The sequence below is a fragment of the Salvia splendens genome, chromosome 19, assembly GCF_004379255.2.
Source record: "Salvia splendens isolate huo1 chromosome 19, SspV2, whole genome shotgun sequence".
Lineage (NCBI taxonomy): Eukaryota > Viridiplantae > Streptophyta > Magnoliopsida > Lamiales > Lamiaceae > Salvia > Salvia splendens.
In genome coordinates this window covers 17,958,024-17,975,488 of record NC_056050.1, presented here as the reverse complement: position 1 = coordinate 17,975,488, position 17,465 = coordinate 17,958,024, and the positions used below count along the sequence as shown (strand labels likewise).

Here is a 17,465-nt window from a genome sequence, read left to right as displayed (position 1 = left end):
ATCTTGTATCAATATAATCCCTTCGTTCCTTATTAATAGAAGCATTTATATCTGGCACGGAGTTTAAGAATAGTGTGTTAAATGGATGGTGAAAAGGTAAGAGAGAGTAAAGTAAGAGAGATGAAGACAGAATAAAGTAAAAAGGAGAATTACTTTTTACCAAAAATAGAAATGACTCAATTTACTTGGAACTTCCCAAAGTAGAAAATGACTCTATTAACATGGAACGAATGGAGTAAAGTATAATGTTTATAATGCCTCCGTCCAGCAAAAATAGACATATTTGTGTATGGTATGAGTTTTAATGTGAAATTGGTAAAGTAAGAGAAATGGGAAAGAAAAAATAAGAGATGAGTAGTGTTAGTGGATTGTGGGGTTCACATTATTAACTGTATTTAAATGTTTAAAACTTTTCATATTTAAAAAATAGTCTAATTTTGGTAGACGGTCCAAAATGATAAAACATGTGTATTTTTTGTAGACGGAAAGAGTATATATTTTGAAACAAATTAAAATTTAGTAATCACCCTTTATAAAGTTAACTTACATTAAATAATACTCCATCCGTCCCAATAAATATGAAACATTTGGTTTTCGGCACGGGATTTTATGCAGTGTTGTTTTGTGAGTTAATGAAGAGAGAATGAAGTAGGAGAGAAAAAAAATAGAGATAGTGTTGTTTCCATTTTAGAAAACGTTTCATTTTTAATGGGACAACCAAAAAAGGAAAACGTTTCATTTGTAATGGGACAGAGAGAGTAGTAAATTCGATTCATCACACCTGGCTCATTTTCTGTTTTTTGTAAAACTTCCTCTTTTAGTTAGACCACAAGCATACTGAAATCGCTTTTGAGTGAATCCGACTAATTCTGCTCGATCGAGTTTGCGGATTAAGGCCGAAAGTCTCCCAGTGGATGGTAGGATTAGAACCCCGTGACCTCAAGGTCACCACAACTCTGCGCTCCCAACTGCGCTACAACCCATTGGTGTAAAACTTCCTCTTTATTGTGTTATTGGTACTGCTATTTTTTCTTTGGGTTTACCTGAGTATACAAATAATGAGGAATGATATGTTGCATACCTTTTGTGAGCATCACTCATGTTTGACGCACATTTAGCATTGTTCGTTTCGATTTATATATTTAGTTTTATTCTAATACATTAAATAGTGTTATTGAAATTTTTAATTTCACAAAATTCTTAAAAATCAAAGCTCGATTTGCTCATTTTCTCTATAATTTTAAATAAATTAATAAATAACAAATCAAACTTTGATTTTATAAATTTTGTGAAATTAAAAATTTCAATAACATTTTTCAATGTATTAGAATCAAACTTAATATACAAATCAGAACAAAAACTAAAGATGTGTCAAACGAGAGTGAAGCTCACATAAATAGCTCATATAAGGTATGTATCATGTCATTCCTCTACAAACAATAATATATGTATTAATGTATGCATTAATTAAAACTAGACGGTGATGTGATCTCAAGTGATTGATATCAAAACCTAAATCAGAACAGAAACTCGTGGATCGATTTGAGGCCAAAGGATGAAGGACAAGGGCAAAAAGGAAATAAAATAGAATACAACAAAGTACTCCCTCCCGTCCATAGTAATTGAACCCTTTTGACTTAGTACGAATTTTAAGAAATATAATTAAAAATGAGTTGAAAATGTTAATGGAATATAGATCCTATTTTTATATATTTATTTTATAATAAAATGTGAGTATAATAAGTTAGTGGAATATAAAATCCATTACTAAAAGTAGTAAAAAAATAAGGCTGACAACTAATTGTGGAGCGGAAAAGGAAATTGGTATCAATTAATCGCGGATGATGGTGAGAGTACATGCAATACGGCCATTTGAGGATTCGGGTATAAATAATACTGTTGATTGACAAAAATATGATAAGTATGCAAAGTCACGAGTGCATTGAAAATTGAACAGTGGTATTGGAATTTAGAAGGCAATGCACAAAGGATTAATAAAAACATCTAAAATAATACTCTATAAATGAAGGTTGAATATTGCACAAACACAAACTGTGGTTCCTCTACAAAAAAAATGTGGTTTGAAAACAATAAAGATGAGAGAATTCAGCCGGTTATAAAAAAAACGAGACAATAATTTTCCAGTTAGCCATGGTGAAAATAATGTAAAACCTGTAACTGCCTAACTTCATTAGATCGTCACCAACACCTCGGATCGGGCTGGACATCCTCCCAACGCAGCACACGGGCGCATTCGCCGCATATGGCATGGCCGCCTGCCTTAATCTGTTGACTCCTCAAGGTCAGCAGGTGCGCGAGGTTTGTGCACTGTCGGTGTCCGTATCGGTATTGGTGGCGTCGTCTGGCTCGTTCTAGTGCATAGTCACATTTAGGAGCTGGTGCTGGGGGAGGATCAACTGGAGGTTCTGCAAAAGGCTGTTGCTGCTGATGCTGTGCGGGTTCTTGGACAGAATTTCTCTGCTGCTCAGTGGGTATGTTCTCTTCTGGAGAGACTCTTCGAATTTCCTCCCACTCGAGAGTCTTCTGATACACCTCCCAAGCCAAATCCTGCTCTTCTTTCGACAGCTTCTCGTCTTCGTTTTCTTGCAGCAGGGTCTCGTGCTCATGGTAATTAGTGATCCAGCTGAAACAAGAAAGGTTCATTATATTAACAGCAATAATTAGGATTTGGCTAATTTAGAAACTATGCAAATTGAATAGAAAACATATTTGGAGGCATTTGGTAATTGCGCCTGTATTAATACACAAAACTTTCACTCAATTCCGGTTTTACAATAAACTAAAAATTCTGCCTTCAAGTAAGCAAGCTTTCAATTGTTCTAATTATTCTTGGGTTTTCACTTTCCGAAAAATAAGCTGAAGTGGAACATCAATGTCATCGCGACTAGCTGGAGCGATGTACACATGCAACTACATTGTCTAATACATCGTTTGTTTAAGACAAGTAGATATTTCATGTGCAAAACTAGATTTTAAAGAAAGTTTGTGTATTTAGGTGCAATTGCCCCTTTTCCTTTTGTACGCAGTATTTCATAATGAATATGAGACCAGATCGATAGCAGATAGTATGAGACACACGACATCGAGCATTTTGATCCCGACTACAATTTCTTGTAAATTGAGATCATATATATGTGACACTGACACACTTGTGGTAGCAAAATCCATAAAAAACCGAAATCTAGTTACCTTGGATGATGATCGCTTATCAAGCTCTCGATTATTCTGTCCGAAGATGAACCTCCGTGTGGAAGTGGCAGCTTCTGCTTCGGTAAGTTTCCTACGCGAATAGTTGTATTTAGCTCGGTAGCAACTCCAATCTCTTGTCCCAGCTCAGGTGTTATGTCATCATCACCAAAGTCAAACAAATGTAATATCTCTTCTTTGGACATCGTTCTGTGCACCTGCTGTCGGTCAACGACCCTTGCTGCAAGTCCTTCCTTAGTCACCTGTGAAATTATCTTATAAAGATTGTGCTCACCCTAGCAACTAACTATTTCAAATTTTGAATTCCGATTACCTGACGCTTATAAATCTTCTCTTCCATTGTTGCGTGTGCAAGCAACCGGTATGCGAAAACAGGCTTTTTCTGGCCATACCTACAAACCACAAGCATCTGATTTAAGCCATATATGAATCTAATTACGTTGTATCTTAAGAGAAAAATGTGGCGTACGCACCTCCAAGCCCTATATATAGCCTGAAGATCATATGTCGGGTTCCAAGATCCATCAACTATAATTACTCGGTTGGCTGAATGAAGATTAATCCCCAGTGACCCAGCTCTAGTCGATATCAATGTGCATTTCACTCTTCTGTTTGACGGGTCATTGAACCTCTCAACCAATTTCTGCCTCTCCGAGCTTTCTGTTCTTCCATCCAATCTGTCAAAGAGGCATAAGAAACACTAGTGCATAAACATAGAAAAATAAGACTAGTGTACAAGGAGAGCCACAAGAATGTAAACTCCTCTTTTTTCACGAAATCTAGTGATACTATTATTAGACGACAGAGTCAGTCGGAATTTCCAGTAAAGTAATCAAGATTTTCACAACATTTTTTAAATGCTTGAAAGCATATATACCTGTACCAGTCCTTCCCCTTTTTCCAACATTTTCCGTTCTTCCTTGGACGAAGCATTTTGGAAAGATAAAACTCGATTAGGTCCAAAGTTAATATACTCTGGCTAAACACCAGTGCCTTATCCCCTATACTTGAACACATTGTGAGGATATCAAGCAGCAAGACCATTTTACCGCCTTGATCGGGCTCCTTATAGCTATTTTCCTTCAAAAGATCCCTCCACCAGTCCTGTTAGAAAAGTAATGCAAGAAACAGTTTAGGTCCAAAACTGCACTATATACTAGGTGACTCTGTAACATTAAGTTTACGAAAGGAAGTTAACACACCTCACGAAGGAATCCATTATAATTCTTTCTCTGAGGATTCCCCAGCTTCTCTGCAAGACACACAGGAAGAAGCAACAGAATAACCTAATAGAGCTTAGTTTTGGAATATTGAGATTTGAAACAACTGATGCTAGAATTTAAAGAAAATAGAGTACAACAGTTTCAGCTGGGTTATCAGGGAAACTTAGATGAAACTTACCAATATGGCTTAGGAAAAAAAAGGCAGAGGTTAAATTTAAATTATAAATTTCTATCTATGCTAAGGAGATGAATGAATGACTCAACTAACAATTGAAAGTTCAATTGTTAGTTGTTACAACAAAAAAAAAAGAAAAAGAAAACTAGGATAAATCTAGAGTACCTCCAGGGAGTATATTGTAGTCGATGTTCTCATCACTAGAGCAGTCATCTGCAAGATTTTCCACATCTTCACATTTAGCAGAATCTTTGTTTTCTTTCCTCAGTTGCAATATTCCAGGATGGTTCCATATCTGCAGATAATGATGTACAATTTTGAACTTATAATCTACATATTAAATATAACGAAATAATTTGCACTGAGAATATTATTGAAGGCTGTTGCCACTCTTCAGAATACAGAATAGTTCCTACGAATTCAAAGGTGGTGTTGAAATATATCTTGTGAAAATTAGCAACACCGAGAACAGATATTCACACACACACACACACAGAAGGGTCAATCGAACAAGAAACTGGAAGCTCTTGTTAAATTTTAAATAGAGTGATGTGACATATAAATTCAAGTTTATCAGTGATATCAACCTTGCTAGCTGTGAGGAACCATGAAATTCGAAACAGATATAGATCTGAAGTATGTATGTGTTGTATGCTGTGTTGTTCTGCATCAGTTCAAAAAATTGAAGGGGATTTTTAAAAAACAAATCATTCATTTAAAGACCTCGAATTTAAAACATTCTGTAGCATTCCAATCACTTTAACACAGAAGCACACATGCATTCACAAGCCTATTTAATGATACATGTAAAATAGTGAACAAAAGGAAAACTGGAAATTCACATACCTGAGCTAATGCCTGGTACCCTGCAAAAAAGGATCTCTTAATTATCTTTTCACCCGAGATCTTGTCCTTTGTGAAACCATGAACATCAAGAAACCTCTTATACATTTTTCTCTGGAGTGGAGATAATTTCACAGAGATGACGAATACAGTTTTAGGAGGCAAATCTTTTTTAACCACATTCATGTCCATTCTCTGAACAAATCCTTTTAACTGTTCGTACAAAATATGAGACCTTTGATTCATTATCTTTACATCTTCTGCAGTAGAATTGGTGTGTTGACCATTTTCAATTGGGTTCTGGAATCTGCAAAACACAATCATGTAGCATGTAAATAACAGGTAAAGAGAGGGCATCATGAGATAAACTTTTTACCTATTCCTGAACTCATGGCTGCTGCCAAGAAATCCTTCTCTAACAAAATCAACCATCTGTTTCACAAAAAGTTCAAGATGAACACATAGTGGATGAAGAAACTATGAAAACCCAGAAAAAATGTTCTGATTTGAAACTCATACACAATAGTACTCCATAAGATTGTTCTGAAGAGGCGATCCAGTTAATGCTATCCTCCTCTGGCACCTCACTTGTTTCAATGCCTGGGTTGTATCAGCCCTAGTGTTCTTGATAATGTGTGCTTCGTCGCAGACAAGAATGTCAGGTCCCTCCTGACAAATATGTTGTCTTTATAAGAATGGACTACAGTTGTTGATCAATAAAAAGGTAAGGAAATTCCAGGATACTGGATGATGGAGAGAATGCACTAAGAGCAGAATCTAACAAATTTATCAAAATGAAATAACACTATAGTATATTAAGCAGAGTTGATTTCATGAGTATTAAAAGATTATGGAAAAAGGATGGGAAAACTCATTTTTTATGAGGATTGCAAGTTGGCAAACTCTCATTATGGAGCGAGCAAGGGGTGGGAATGATCCCACAAAACATCTTTAAAGAAAATATGTCTGAACATCACAGTAGCATCTAAATTTTTAAATCATCCCCAAATTCTTCTATTTGTACTATCAAGGATGCAAGAAATAGAAAGAAAAGATAGGTATTCAACACTTTTAAAAATGAAAAGAAAGAGGAAAACGTAACTGAACAAGCTCTAGCAAACTGTAGAAATATCCAAAACAATAAAGCACACTCCACATATTGCAGAACGTAGGATCAATTTCATTGGAAAAAAAGATTTAGTAGAAGACTTCAAATTCACTTCTTAATATTTTCTTCTTGCATGTTGAACATATTGATGATCACCTGAAGTGCATTACTAATCTCTCTAGCCATATCCCGGTCCTTAGCATACTTTCCAAGAGACATATTCCGGAAAGCCGTATAACCAATCAAGAAGACACCGCCTTTAATTCTCCATTTAGCAAACAACTCGACCCTTCTTTCCCTGAACAAAATCAAATAAATTGAGTAATACTCCCTCGATCCCCTAAACAATAGACACTAACCTACAACATATTACCCCCAAAATATGAACTTATTTCTACCACATGGCCCACCAATTTCTCCTCTTACAATATACTCCCTCCGTCCCAATAAATATGAAACATTTGGTTTCCGGCACGGGATTTTACACAGGGTTGTTTTGTGAGTTAGTGAAGAGAGAGCAAACTAAGACAGAGGAAAAAGTAGAGATGGCGTTGTTTCCATTTTAGGAAACGTTTCATTTTTAATGGGACAACTCAAAAAGGAAAATGTTTCATTTTTAATGGGACAGAGGGAGTATTTATTAATCATTATTAACACTACCCCTTAGGTGGGATACTTTCTCCACTAACAATACACACAACCACTTCTATGAAAACCCATGCTGTATGTCTATTGGTAAGGGACATAGAGGGTATAAAAATAAACTGGGAGTATTATATCTGGTAAAACTTGAAGGTTATTCATCTTAAGTTCTAGGGATATAATCTCCCAGAAGCACAAGCATAAAGTTTGAGAAATGAAGAAAGACAGCTGGATAAAATAAACTCAAGAATTTTATTGGAAAAGACCAGCAGAGGCTAAACAAATTCAAAACAACAGAAAAAGAGTGTATAAGAAGGTTGCAAAATACAGGGACCTTACTACACCAAGTTCCAATTCAGATCCTAGATCTGGACTTCGTAACTTCTACCAATCATGCATTCAGTAGAGAGAATGACGTACCTTGGAACATCTTCAACCATGAAGATCCGTAGAGGTTTTAGCTCAGATGGTCTCCATTTCATAAACTCATGCCGCCAATTGTGTAAAACACTCACTGGTGTTACTATGAGTGCAGTTCTCAGGCCTAGGTCCACACTTCTCATAGCAGTATACAGAAATGCTATGACCTGCGTGCAGAAAAGAATTTAACATCGTGACAATGTCTATCCATATTAACATAATCTAGTCAGGTAACTCTAAAAAGGAATAGACCTAATTCTATAAACCACATAATGAACTATCATCCTAATTTTTGTTTAGTAGGTGATTGCATAAAAAGTCACCGGCAGAGATGTCGAGAGATGCTCTTCTATCCAGTTTAAAACCACTACCTGAATTGTTTTACCTAACCCCATAGTATGCGCCAGAATGCAACCAAGGCCTTTATCACCAGACCTCACTTTTGTCACAGACTGAATAATATTTTCCCACATAAACCGGATTCCTGCAACCTGAAGCTCACAAGAAATTAGGGTTATGAGTTATTAGTGAACTCTTAAATTAAGTTAGAAAACATAAAAATTTGAAAAATAGGTCAGGAAATAGAAATATGGAACAATGTTGGATTATGAGAAATTAATCATGGTTCAAATTGCCTACAGCTTATCTGAAATGCTTACATACTAGTCATTAGTAGTTAAGAATCAAAATAAAAGATTATCACAATCTTAAACACGCAGATACATTTATGCACAGCGCAAGGGACTTTTCTGTAGTGTCATTACACGTAAAAACATATAAAAATATTAATTTTCTGCAGCAATCTACTAATTGCAGCAACCTACCAGATGCAATTTCATAAAATAAATAACATAAAGAAAACAGTATGATAGTAGGCAAGGCCAAACCTGGTGGATCTTTAATTTCGTTGAGATGCTTGGAGGAATTCTAACTGCCTCTTCGCCTTCCTCTCTGACCACATTTACTACGTAACCAGAAGATATGTCGCCCAGTATTTCTAAACCAGTGCCATCAAACGAGCTCATGTTATTGACTGAAGAGACTGGAGATTTGGTAGAAAACCGCGCCTCCAATGATTTAAGCCGCTCTTGACGCTCCTGTAAAAGTATATTTATCGGGTCCATGTTGATATCTAATGCACTAAAATAAGATTCAGGATGAACTCTAACCTTCTCAATTGCAATTTTCTTCTTAGTTTCTTCGCCCAATTCAGCATCATCAATGATCCTCCTAATTATCTTCTTACGTCTTCTTTTAGTGCTGGAACAAAAGAAAGGACAATAAAATTGAAATAAATGCAGCGCTCAAATTGATCATAACAAAAGAAAGGTGTTTTTTTGTGTGTGCAGAGATTTCATGGCTTACGTAAATTTATAAACACGATCCCAGAATATGGGTCCAGCGTACCTAGTATTTATGCTTCTGCCAGCATCTGAATCGTCTGAATCTGAATCTGAATCTGAATCTGAATCAGATTCTGAACTAGAGATAACTTGGCTATCTAATTTGGTGGCTTCCTCCATATTCAATGGTTTACACTCAGCATCTGGACCCTCACCATCACTATCCAAAGTAATTGTACAAAATTTCTTACTATCTGGTAGTTCATCACATTCTCTTGAACGTTTGATGCCCTTCAACTCAACCACATCCACCGAAGAAGAGGCATCAAGATTATTCTTTGCCCTCTCTCCATGAACAATGCCAAACAACTCGTTCACACTATCATTTACTTCTTGATCTCCAACATCTTTTTCAGCAGTTACATCCTCCTTACCCATCGAACCATCTAATTGACGCTCCCTCATCCCATCAGATGGAGAAAGTTCTCCTTGAGCAGAATCCTGATCCAAATAGAACATAAAACCATGGCAACAACATTTTAGAAGGGCTAGCAGCAAGAAAGGAAAGGTGGGTACTATGCCTAAAATAGATCAAACATGAATATCATCAAGCATGACTATACGGAAGCAAGACAAAATAATAGCCATTCATGCTAAACATATCAAACAAAACGGTTGTAGAAATATTTTTAATCTGGAATAAGTGACAAGTAAGAAAGCTAAAATAAAGGGCAAAAACAATCAAGCAAGCTTGCCTATCATATCAGTTAGCTCAATTGCATTTTATTATGAGATTCAGAAGATAGCCTTACATGAATCATATGCACTTCCATTTTGTTTTCTAGGTGCAAAGCAGTAAAAGTTAGCGGTTATACTTTTTGTTTAACACCCAATCAGTCAGAAAAATTCTCAATATGGGAACCTATATTTTAATTTCGACCCATTTGAGAATTTTTCCCCAATTGGTCTCCAGAGAACGCCCAAAAACAGAGAGCAGGATGTCAATAATGACTGAGAGAATGGGCAAAAGTAAATAAAGAAAAATTATAAAATCACCTGTCTGTTCTACTCCCACCGTCCCATAAAAGATGTTTCACTTTCCTTTTTAGTTTGTCCCACTAAAGATGTCATATTTCCATTTTTGGAAAAAGTTCTCTCTCACATAAATATAAAATTTATATTTTCTCTCTCCACTTAACATACAAAAGAAACCTCCTAAAATCCCGAGCCATCCCACAAGTGCAACATCTTCTATGGACGGAGGGAGTACTAATTTCCAGGGATTGCAAATCGCTGTAATTACCAGTCGATTTGAAATGTCAACCATGTGTAGTATTACATGATTTAAAATCCAATCACATTAATTTGACCCACCTGCTATTAAAATTGAATGATTAACCGGGATTTACAGGTTATATATAAATACAGTCTGCGGCCTGTTGGTTTAAAATATCTAGCCATGGAGATTTAAAACTCCAATTCATTAATTTGAAGAGGAAAACAAAAAAATTCTATAAATTCTAGAATTCAAAAATTTGATACTACAATTTTCTGGTTATGAGAGTAACCTTAATTCCAATTGCAGTTTTACTGTCAATTCTTAATCTTAAAATCTAGCGAACCAACAATATTTCCTAGGCGACTGGCCCAAATTATAATGATCTAAACATCAAGCATGTAGACAAAAATTCCAATTAAACTACTAATAAACCAAAACCTTTGTGTTGTGATTGAACCTAGAAAGTTTATGAGAAAGTTACACATAGTGGTAACAGGTCTCTCACCTTCCAAATTATCGTAACAAAGTCCCAGCTGGTCTAATATTTATTTGTCCAATCTATGTGAATTACTCAATATCTTTAAGATTAGAAAAACCGTTATTTAAAAAGTATCTTTCGATTTGGAAGTTAAACTCTTTCGAAAGGAACTTTTGTGTTAGTCTATTAGATTACATACTAATTTACTCAAGACGGAGCAAGTATTTTTCCCTTTCAATATTTTCCTATTGGAGATTCCCTCATTCCTTTTATTGAACATAATTATGTGAATAGGGCGTTAATGAGTTCTAATATGCAACGCCAGGCAGCTCCGCTTCAAAGCAACCAAAACTCATATGTTTGCTAGGAATAGTAGGATCTAATTTAGGTATAATTAGAACCATATCCCAACCATAGATCTACAGCTTGAAAAAACAAGTAAGATACAAGGGTTGATTATATCAGCTAAAGTGGTAGTATTTGTCAGTAAATGTGCAAGAACTGCATGTCCTCCATGAGCTTCGGAAAAAGAAAGGTGGGAAACGTGGTAGAAGGCGCTGAACAAGAGTTCTTCATCAATTTAACTTTCCAGTTCAAGAGAGTACTGAAAGATGGAAAGCTGATATTTTAGATGTATGAATTCTTATCTCACTGAATCTCAGATATCCTAACTAGGAAATAGGACCTCCTTGTTTACCATTATAAAGCCACAGAACCCACTAAAACAAGCCCAAAAAGTGTCAACGAACACTGGTTATGCTCCTGTGACCTTGACTTTTCTAAGCCTGAGCTATTTGGGATATAGCATCAAAATCTAATTCAATAATTTGACGTTATTACTCTTGAAGACGTTATCAGTCACATAAATTTGATAGATATAAATGAGTGTATTATGTTATTCAATAACTTTCCTCGTGAAGTCCGAAATATTCTTATGCTTCTTTTATTACGACAAAGAACTGAAACATCATTATGCACATACAAACAGCTCAAACCTCAATAAGCCACAGAATCAAAATGCATGGAAATGCTGAAAACGTATGTCATCCTTGTCCAGCTAGGCTATTTTCCCAAGCTTATTCAGTTAATAGTAGATTATGCTGTCAATATAATTTTGAGAATATTGAATTCAATATTTGAGCATCTTTTCACCAAAATCATAAGTACTATGAAATATAGTAGCATAAATTGTAAATAAATACACTAAACCAAGTAAACCTCTTTGCTTTGCTTTCTATGCCTCCTTCTTTTAAAATGAACATGAAGCTTGCGATCGGCATTTGCATCGTCTTCCTCTTTAACCTGTCAACAAACAAAATCAAATAAAGCACAAGCATCAATCAGCTGTTAGACACAGGTGAAGGGGTTAAATGATCACATAGGTACCTAGCACTATAACAGAAGCAAAGATCCATGTAGAGTGTGCAGGTGATCTTTTATCAATGAAATTCTGTTAATAAATCAAATTATCTAAATAAGATACATTAAATAATTATCAATCGTCTCACTACATAAAATTCAACAAGACTAGTTCATCTTGACATCTCTACGTAATTAACTCATCTATAATAATATTGTATCAAGATAACTAGTTGAACATGCAAACAGAAAGTGCACTTAGAGACTCACAGGCAGCGCAATTCAAATGAACTTTAAAAACAAAACTAACCTTTCTAAAGTTTTTCTTTTGTTCTTCAGTAAGATTCAAATCTCCTTCATTTGCTAAAGCATCAGCAATAAATGGATCAGACAATGTACCATCAACATCATCAATCTCTTCCACCTGAAAATGTGGTACAAGTAAGAGAACTTCTGTAAAAAAGTCATACTGTAAGAAATAACACGAGTTCCAAGTGCCCATCTTCCAAAATAAATCACTAGATATATTGACTCCACTAGAAACATTATGCTCAACAGAATTTTTAAAATCACATAATGGTCTGTAAAACCTTCCAAAAGCTCGAACAAAGGCTTTGTATTTTTTTAAACATACAGCTCTGCCTGCAGCAAACATTTAAACTACTCCTTCCATAAACCTACAACTCTCTACAATTATTAGAAGCTGCTTAGCATGTGGCAGAAAACGATAACTGTGCATCTACTACTTCTATGGCAGTGAATCGATGATCAACTTATATATTAGGTTGTACTTCCTCCGTCCCATTAAAGATGACTCACTTTCCTTTTGGTTTGTCCCAATCAAGATGACCCATTACTAAAATAGGAAATACCTTTATCTCTACTTTATCCCCTCTCTCCTACTTTCCTCTCTCCACTTAACACACAAAATAAAGCTGCATAAAATCCAGTGCCGCCCAAGGAAGGGGTCATCTTCCTTGGGACGGAGGGAGTACTTTTCTCATCCAATCATAATGGATTGGAAAACTCTAGAATGAATTTAATTTAGTAAACAGATGGAGGGAAATACATGACTTGGCATCTTTTATCAACATCCAGATGTCAGCTCCGTGACTAATAAAACTCAAAAATATCTCACCTCATCAACACCTGGAAATTTCAGACCCAGTTCTGCAGCCTGTTGTGGGGTGCTTGCCAGATAAACCGAAGCCCAGTGCTCACTGCCAAAATTTACATTTTCCAAAGAAGACTTGTCAGAGCACATTCTACTGAAAGAATCCCAATCTACAGTTGTAGTATCATTTGCAGTTTCACTGCTTTCACTTTTCTCAACTCTCTTTCCAAGGAAACCACTGGCACCCTCCTCCAAGACTTTGCCGTGCCGTCTGCCCTAAATTAAAATTTTCAACTTCAGAAATATAACTTATCACATGATTGTATGAATTCCTTTAAATGGTCTGAGTACGAACCTTCTAACTGGCCTGTGGACCTGGAGAAACTCTTCAGCCTTTGTAACTGATTCAAGAGCATCACTGGACAAATTAGTTCCAGCCCAGTGAGTCCTATTTTTCCATGCTATGGTGCAGCAACCATTCGGAGCTTGTCTTTCGATCCACTTATAGAGACTGGAAAGATCAATACCAGCACCATCAAGTTGCTCCTGCTCAGTTACAGGATAAGATGAGGGGAGAAATGACATTTACTGCATAAACAGAAAATAAATACTAGTTTTTATGTTTCATATTTACCCACAGACAGAAAAAAATATATATATAACGAGGTTATAACAAGTTTCTTGAATATTTTTTATTTTGGAGCAAAAGTCGGTGGATATCAAAATCATTTTTATTTCCCATATTTCCTTTAATATTACAAAACCACTTGAACAACTAACTTTAAGTATAATAAATATTGCAAAAAAAAGTACTTTCCATGCATTAAGAGATAAATTCAAAATAGCTACCAATAAATGAGCACTTTCTGTCTCAAGCTCGTCAAGCTCCACTTCCCATTGTTCCCTGAAGGCTGCCATTTCTCCGGACACAGCCTTGTCCAACTAATCACCACCAAAATTGAATTTTAAAATGAACACTTGACAGAAAGATTTAAAAAAAACGACATAAAAGCTAGCATACCTCATCATCGGAGAGAGATTGAGCCAATTCTTTCCTAACATCAGCCTCAACATTGATTAAGGATTCCTCTTCCAGTGCCTCCTGGGCTTCCGCAGCCTGAGAAGAAGATTACGTCAGCATTAAAATAAAGAGCACCTGTTACTTTCTTCAAACTAAGAGGATCAAAACATTTTACCTTACTCTCAACTTCTATAAGCTCAGCAATTAGCTCCTCTACATCCTCCTCGGTCAAGGGTTCCTGATAAGATATAAAGTTGCAGCTTTAATAAGAGAAGAAGGAAGAAGAGAAGGGCAAGAAACCAAAGTACTACTACTATTCATGTCGAAAAGGATGCTATCATTTTTCTAGAGCATTAAAAAGAAGACTACATACAGATGCTTACTACAGTTCAAACTAATTAGGCAATCAAGGGACTCACAACACTTCGAACTTAACTTTGCAACAATCCCAAGGGGATGACAAAGAGTATTTTCCCAATCAAGGTATCGAATAAGCAGATAATAGGGTACTAAGTAGAGAAGACAAGTATGGCTATGAATATTTGGGACAATTAGCTAGCAGCTGGCATAAATTCTCGGTGTTCGGTTATTAACTTAGGCGGAGATTACCTGAAATTGAATTGGCCTTTCATAAGGGGAGACCAAGGCATAAGGCAAGACTAATCCTACATGACGCTATCTCGAAACAAAGTACCAGGCCGAGTTCATCCAACTGAACGACACATAATGAGACTAAGTCCTGTCTAATCCACCAAGCAAAGCACCACCTTGATGCAGTTCTCTCTCATTCATACATGCAATTATATTCTATACAGAAAACACAAGCCACGAAAGGACAGAAACAATTGAAAATAACTCAGCCATCAAAAACAACATTTAACAAAGGTACACCATTTCCAGATTGCATCCTTCCTTCTTCTTTAACCTAATTCTAGCCAAGGCGTTATCTAATTTCACGAACTTCATACTAATAAACATGTTGAACCAGATAACAGGAGAGGTAGAGGCACCAAACAAACAAAAACTAGGTAAAACTCCCGAAGCAAAACGTACAAGTCGGCCACACTTTTCCAGATGCAAGATAAAACTGAACAAAACGGGTCCGGGCATTACCTCAGAATGAGATTCTCCTTCCAGCTCCTCTTCACCTTCATCGTTATTATATTCAGCCGAATTGTCGGAAAATTCTTCCTCAGCGTCAATTGTTTCTTCATCCTTCTTCTCAATCTCTCCTCCATCAACCATCACTGTGTCTGCTTGGATCAAATTAAACGTCCAGAAAATTTGAACTGTCTTCTTTTAAATTTTTTATTTATTCATTGGGTTTTAGCAATGAAGATGGTGAATTTGGGCAGTGGCAGAACTCATAACGACGTCGTATCGCCCGTAATTGGTGAATATGATCTAGCTGTAAAAGGGTACACTAATAAGAATATTGATACTTTGATTCTATCTCTATATCTGCTAAATTAGAAAATTTATAATTTCGATTTTATCTTTATATCTGCTAAATTAGAAAATTTATAATTTTGCTTTTATCTTTATATCTGCTATGCCATTTATGGCTTGCTAATAGCAAAACTCAATTAATAAACTTCCCCTTTTTTTATATTTTTATTTGGAACTTAATTAAGGTTGAGTATTGATACCCAAGAGAAAAATAAAAATCCTTTAAAAAACTGTACCTTGAATTTCTATAATGTGTAGGATCTTTAATATAGTACTCCCTCCGCCTCGTAATAGATTTTATACTTTTATTTTTAGTTTGTCCCACAATAGATATATACTTCACATTTTCTTTTTTGGAAAAAAAATTTCCTCTCATATTTATATTAATATACTATTTTCTCTTTCCATTTAACACACAAAACAACATCTTCTAAAATCTTGTATCAATCCCAAAGTGTTTTATCAATTAAGGGATGAAGAGTATTATCATTTATTGAAGAAATTATGTGTAAAAAAGATTGAAAACAATAACTCCATTAAATGAAAACAATTGATATGGAGTATTATTTCTTCAAGTTTTCTAAATATTGTTATATTTATACATCGGTTATATATATATATATATAGGGTTTTGATCCATGCAAAACCACTCTTAATACAAAAATGCAGAACCAAGCATACAAAAGTCATTTTTAGGTCATTGTAAGCTTATTTTTACGTCATTATAGTAAGGATGACATGAAATGATCTTAACATGACCTCAAACCCAAAGTTTATAATATGACCTAAAACTGCTTTACAATGACCCTCCGTGTTTTTGTTTAATTATTGACCATTGGATTGTCAAATCTCATGGTCAGGATTTGGTATGGATTTTGTATTGAGATCAAGTTTTGTATTGATCATTTTCCTATATATATATATATATATATATATATATATAGGGATGTATTCATTTCCTTTTTGCATATTTTCTCTTTTTTCCTTCTTGATCTCAGCCCCACGATTTTGTCATCCGACGGTTAGATTAGTGCCACGTGTCATTTAATAATGCAGAATTTCCGTTGAATAATGCACACCGACTAATAATGCACAATTATAGTGTAATAATGCAGATTTTCAGTTGAATAGTGCACATCGAATAATAATGCACCATTATAGTGTAATAATGCAGATCATCTGGACCGTTGATGAATGAGATCTAACGGCTCATATTAAGAAGAATAAAGGATCTAAGGGATGAATAGGAGAATAACGCTTCCCGATATATATATATATATATATATATATATATATATATATATATATATATATATATATATAGGGTAGTGATCAAGATATAACTAATCTTAAGTGTATAACTAGAGAACAAATCTCAGCCACACATCTTAATGGAACAAATATTATTTATTTTAATTATATAAAATAGGTCAAGGATATTTTTGGAAATTACATTATGTGATTTCTTAAGTGTATAACTAGAGAACAAATCTCAGCCACACATCTTAATGGAACAAATATTATTTATTTTAATTATATAAAATAGGTCAAGGATATTTTTGGAAATTACATTATGTGATTTAAACATTCGATCAATTACGCGGTTTCTCTTCTTTCTCATTCCAAATATGCGCTTTCTTTTCCTTTCGATCTGAATAACACCGTTCTTAGTTCTCTTTATTTTTTGATTGATTTATGATGCTTCTTAATTTCATTTTGTGCCTTTAATTTTGATTTTTTTAAATTGGTTGTTGGTTGATGAATTCGGTGTTTTGTGATATAG

At 35.1% G+C, this 17,465-nt stretch overlaps 1 protein-coding gene across 2 annotated transcripts; it reads right to left on the bottom strand.

Moving 5' to 3' along the window:
* Positions 1-1,991: 1,991 nt before the first annotated feature.
* LOC121779841 (protein CHROMATIN REMODELING 20-like) lies at positions 1,992-15,578 on the bottom strand. 2 transcript variants are annotated; one of them, XM_042177291.1, is made up of 24 exons: positions 15,347-15,578; positions 14,409-14,471; positions 14,234-14,329; positions 14,062-14,154; positions 13,568-13,758; positions 13,237-13,483; positions 12,409-12,522; positions 11,958-12,041; positions 9,047-9,483; positions 8,809-8,899; positions 8,527-8,736; positions 8,011-8,130; positions 7,640-7,806; positions 6,734-6,875; positions 5,989-6,138; positions 5,846-5,901; positions 5,473-5,776; positions 4,792-4,921; positions 4,431-4,480; positions 4,106-4,332; positions 3,702-3,905; positions 3,542-3,620; positions 3,211-3,470; positions 1,992-2,644 (listed from the first exon to the last, which is right to left on the bottom strand). In XM_042177291.1, the coding sequence occupies exons 1-24, from the start codon at positions 15,476-15,478 to the stop codon at positions 2,200-2,202; spliced, it is 4,092 nt and encodes a 1,363-aa protein (XP_042033225.1). In that variant the 5' UTR covers positions 15,479-15,578; the 3' UTR covers positions 1,992-2,199. The 2 variants fall into 2 exon arrangements, with proteins under 2 accessions (XP_042033225.1, XP_042033226.1); XM_042177292.1 differs by lacking the exons at positions 14,409-14,471; positions 15,347-15,578 and having other exon boundaries at positions 13,568-13,800; positions 14,234-14,250.
* Between the last annotated feature and the right edge of the window lie 1,887 nt (positions 15,579-17,465).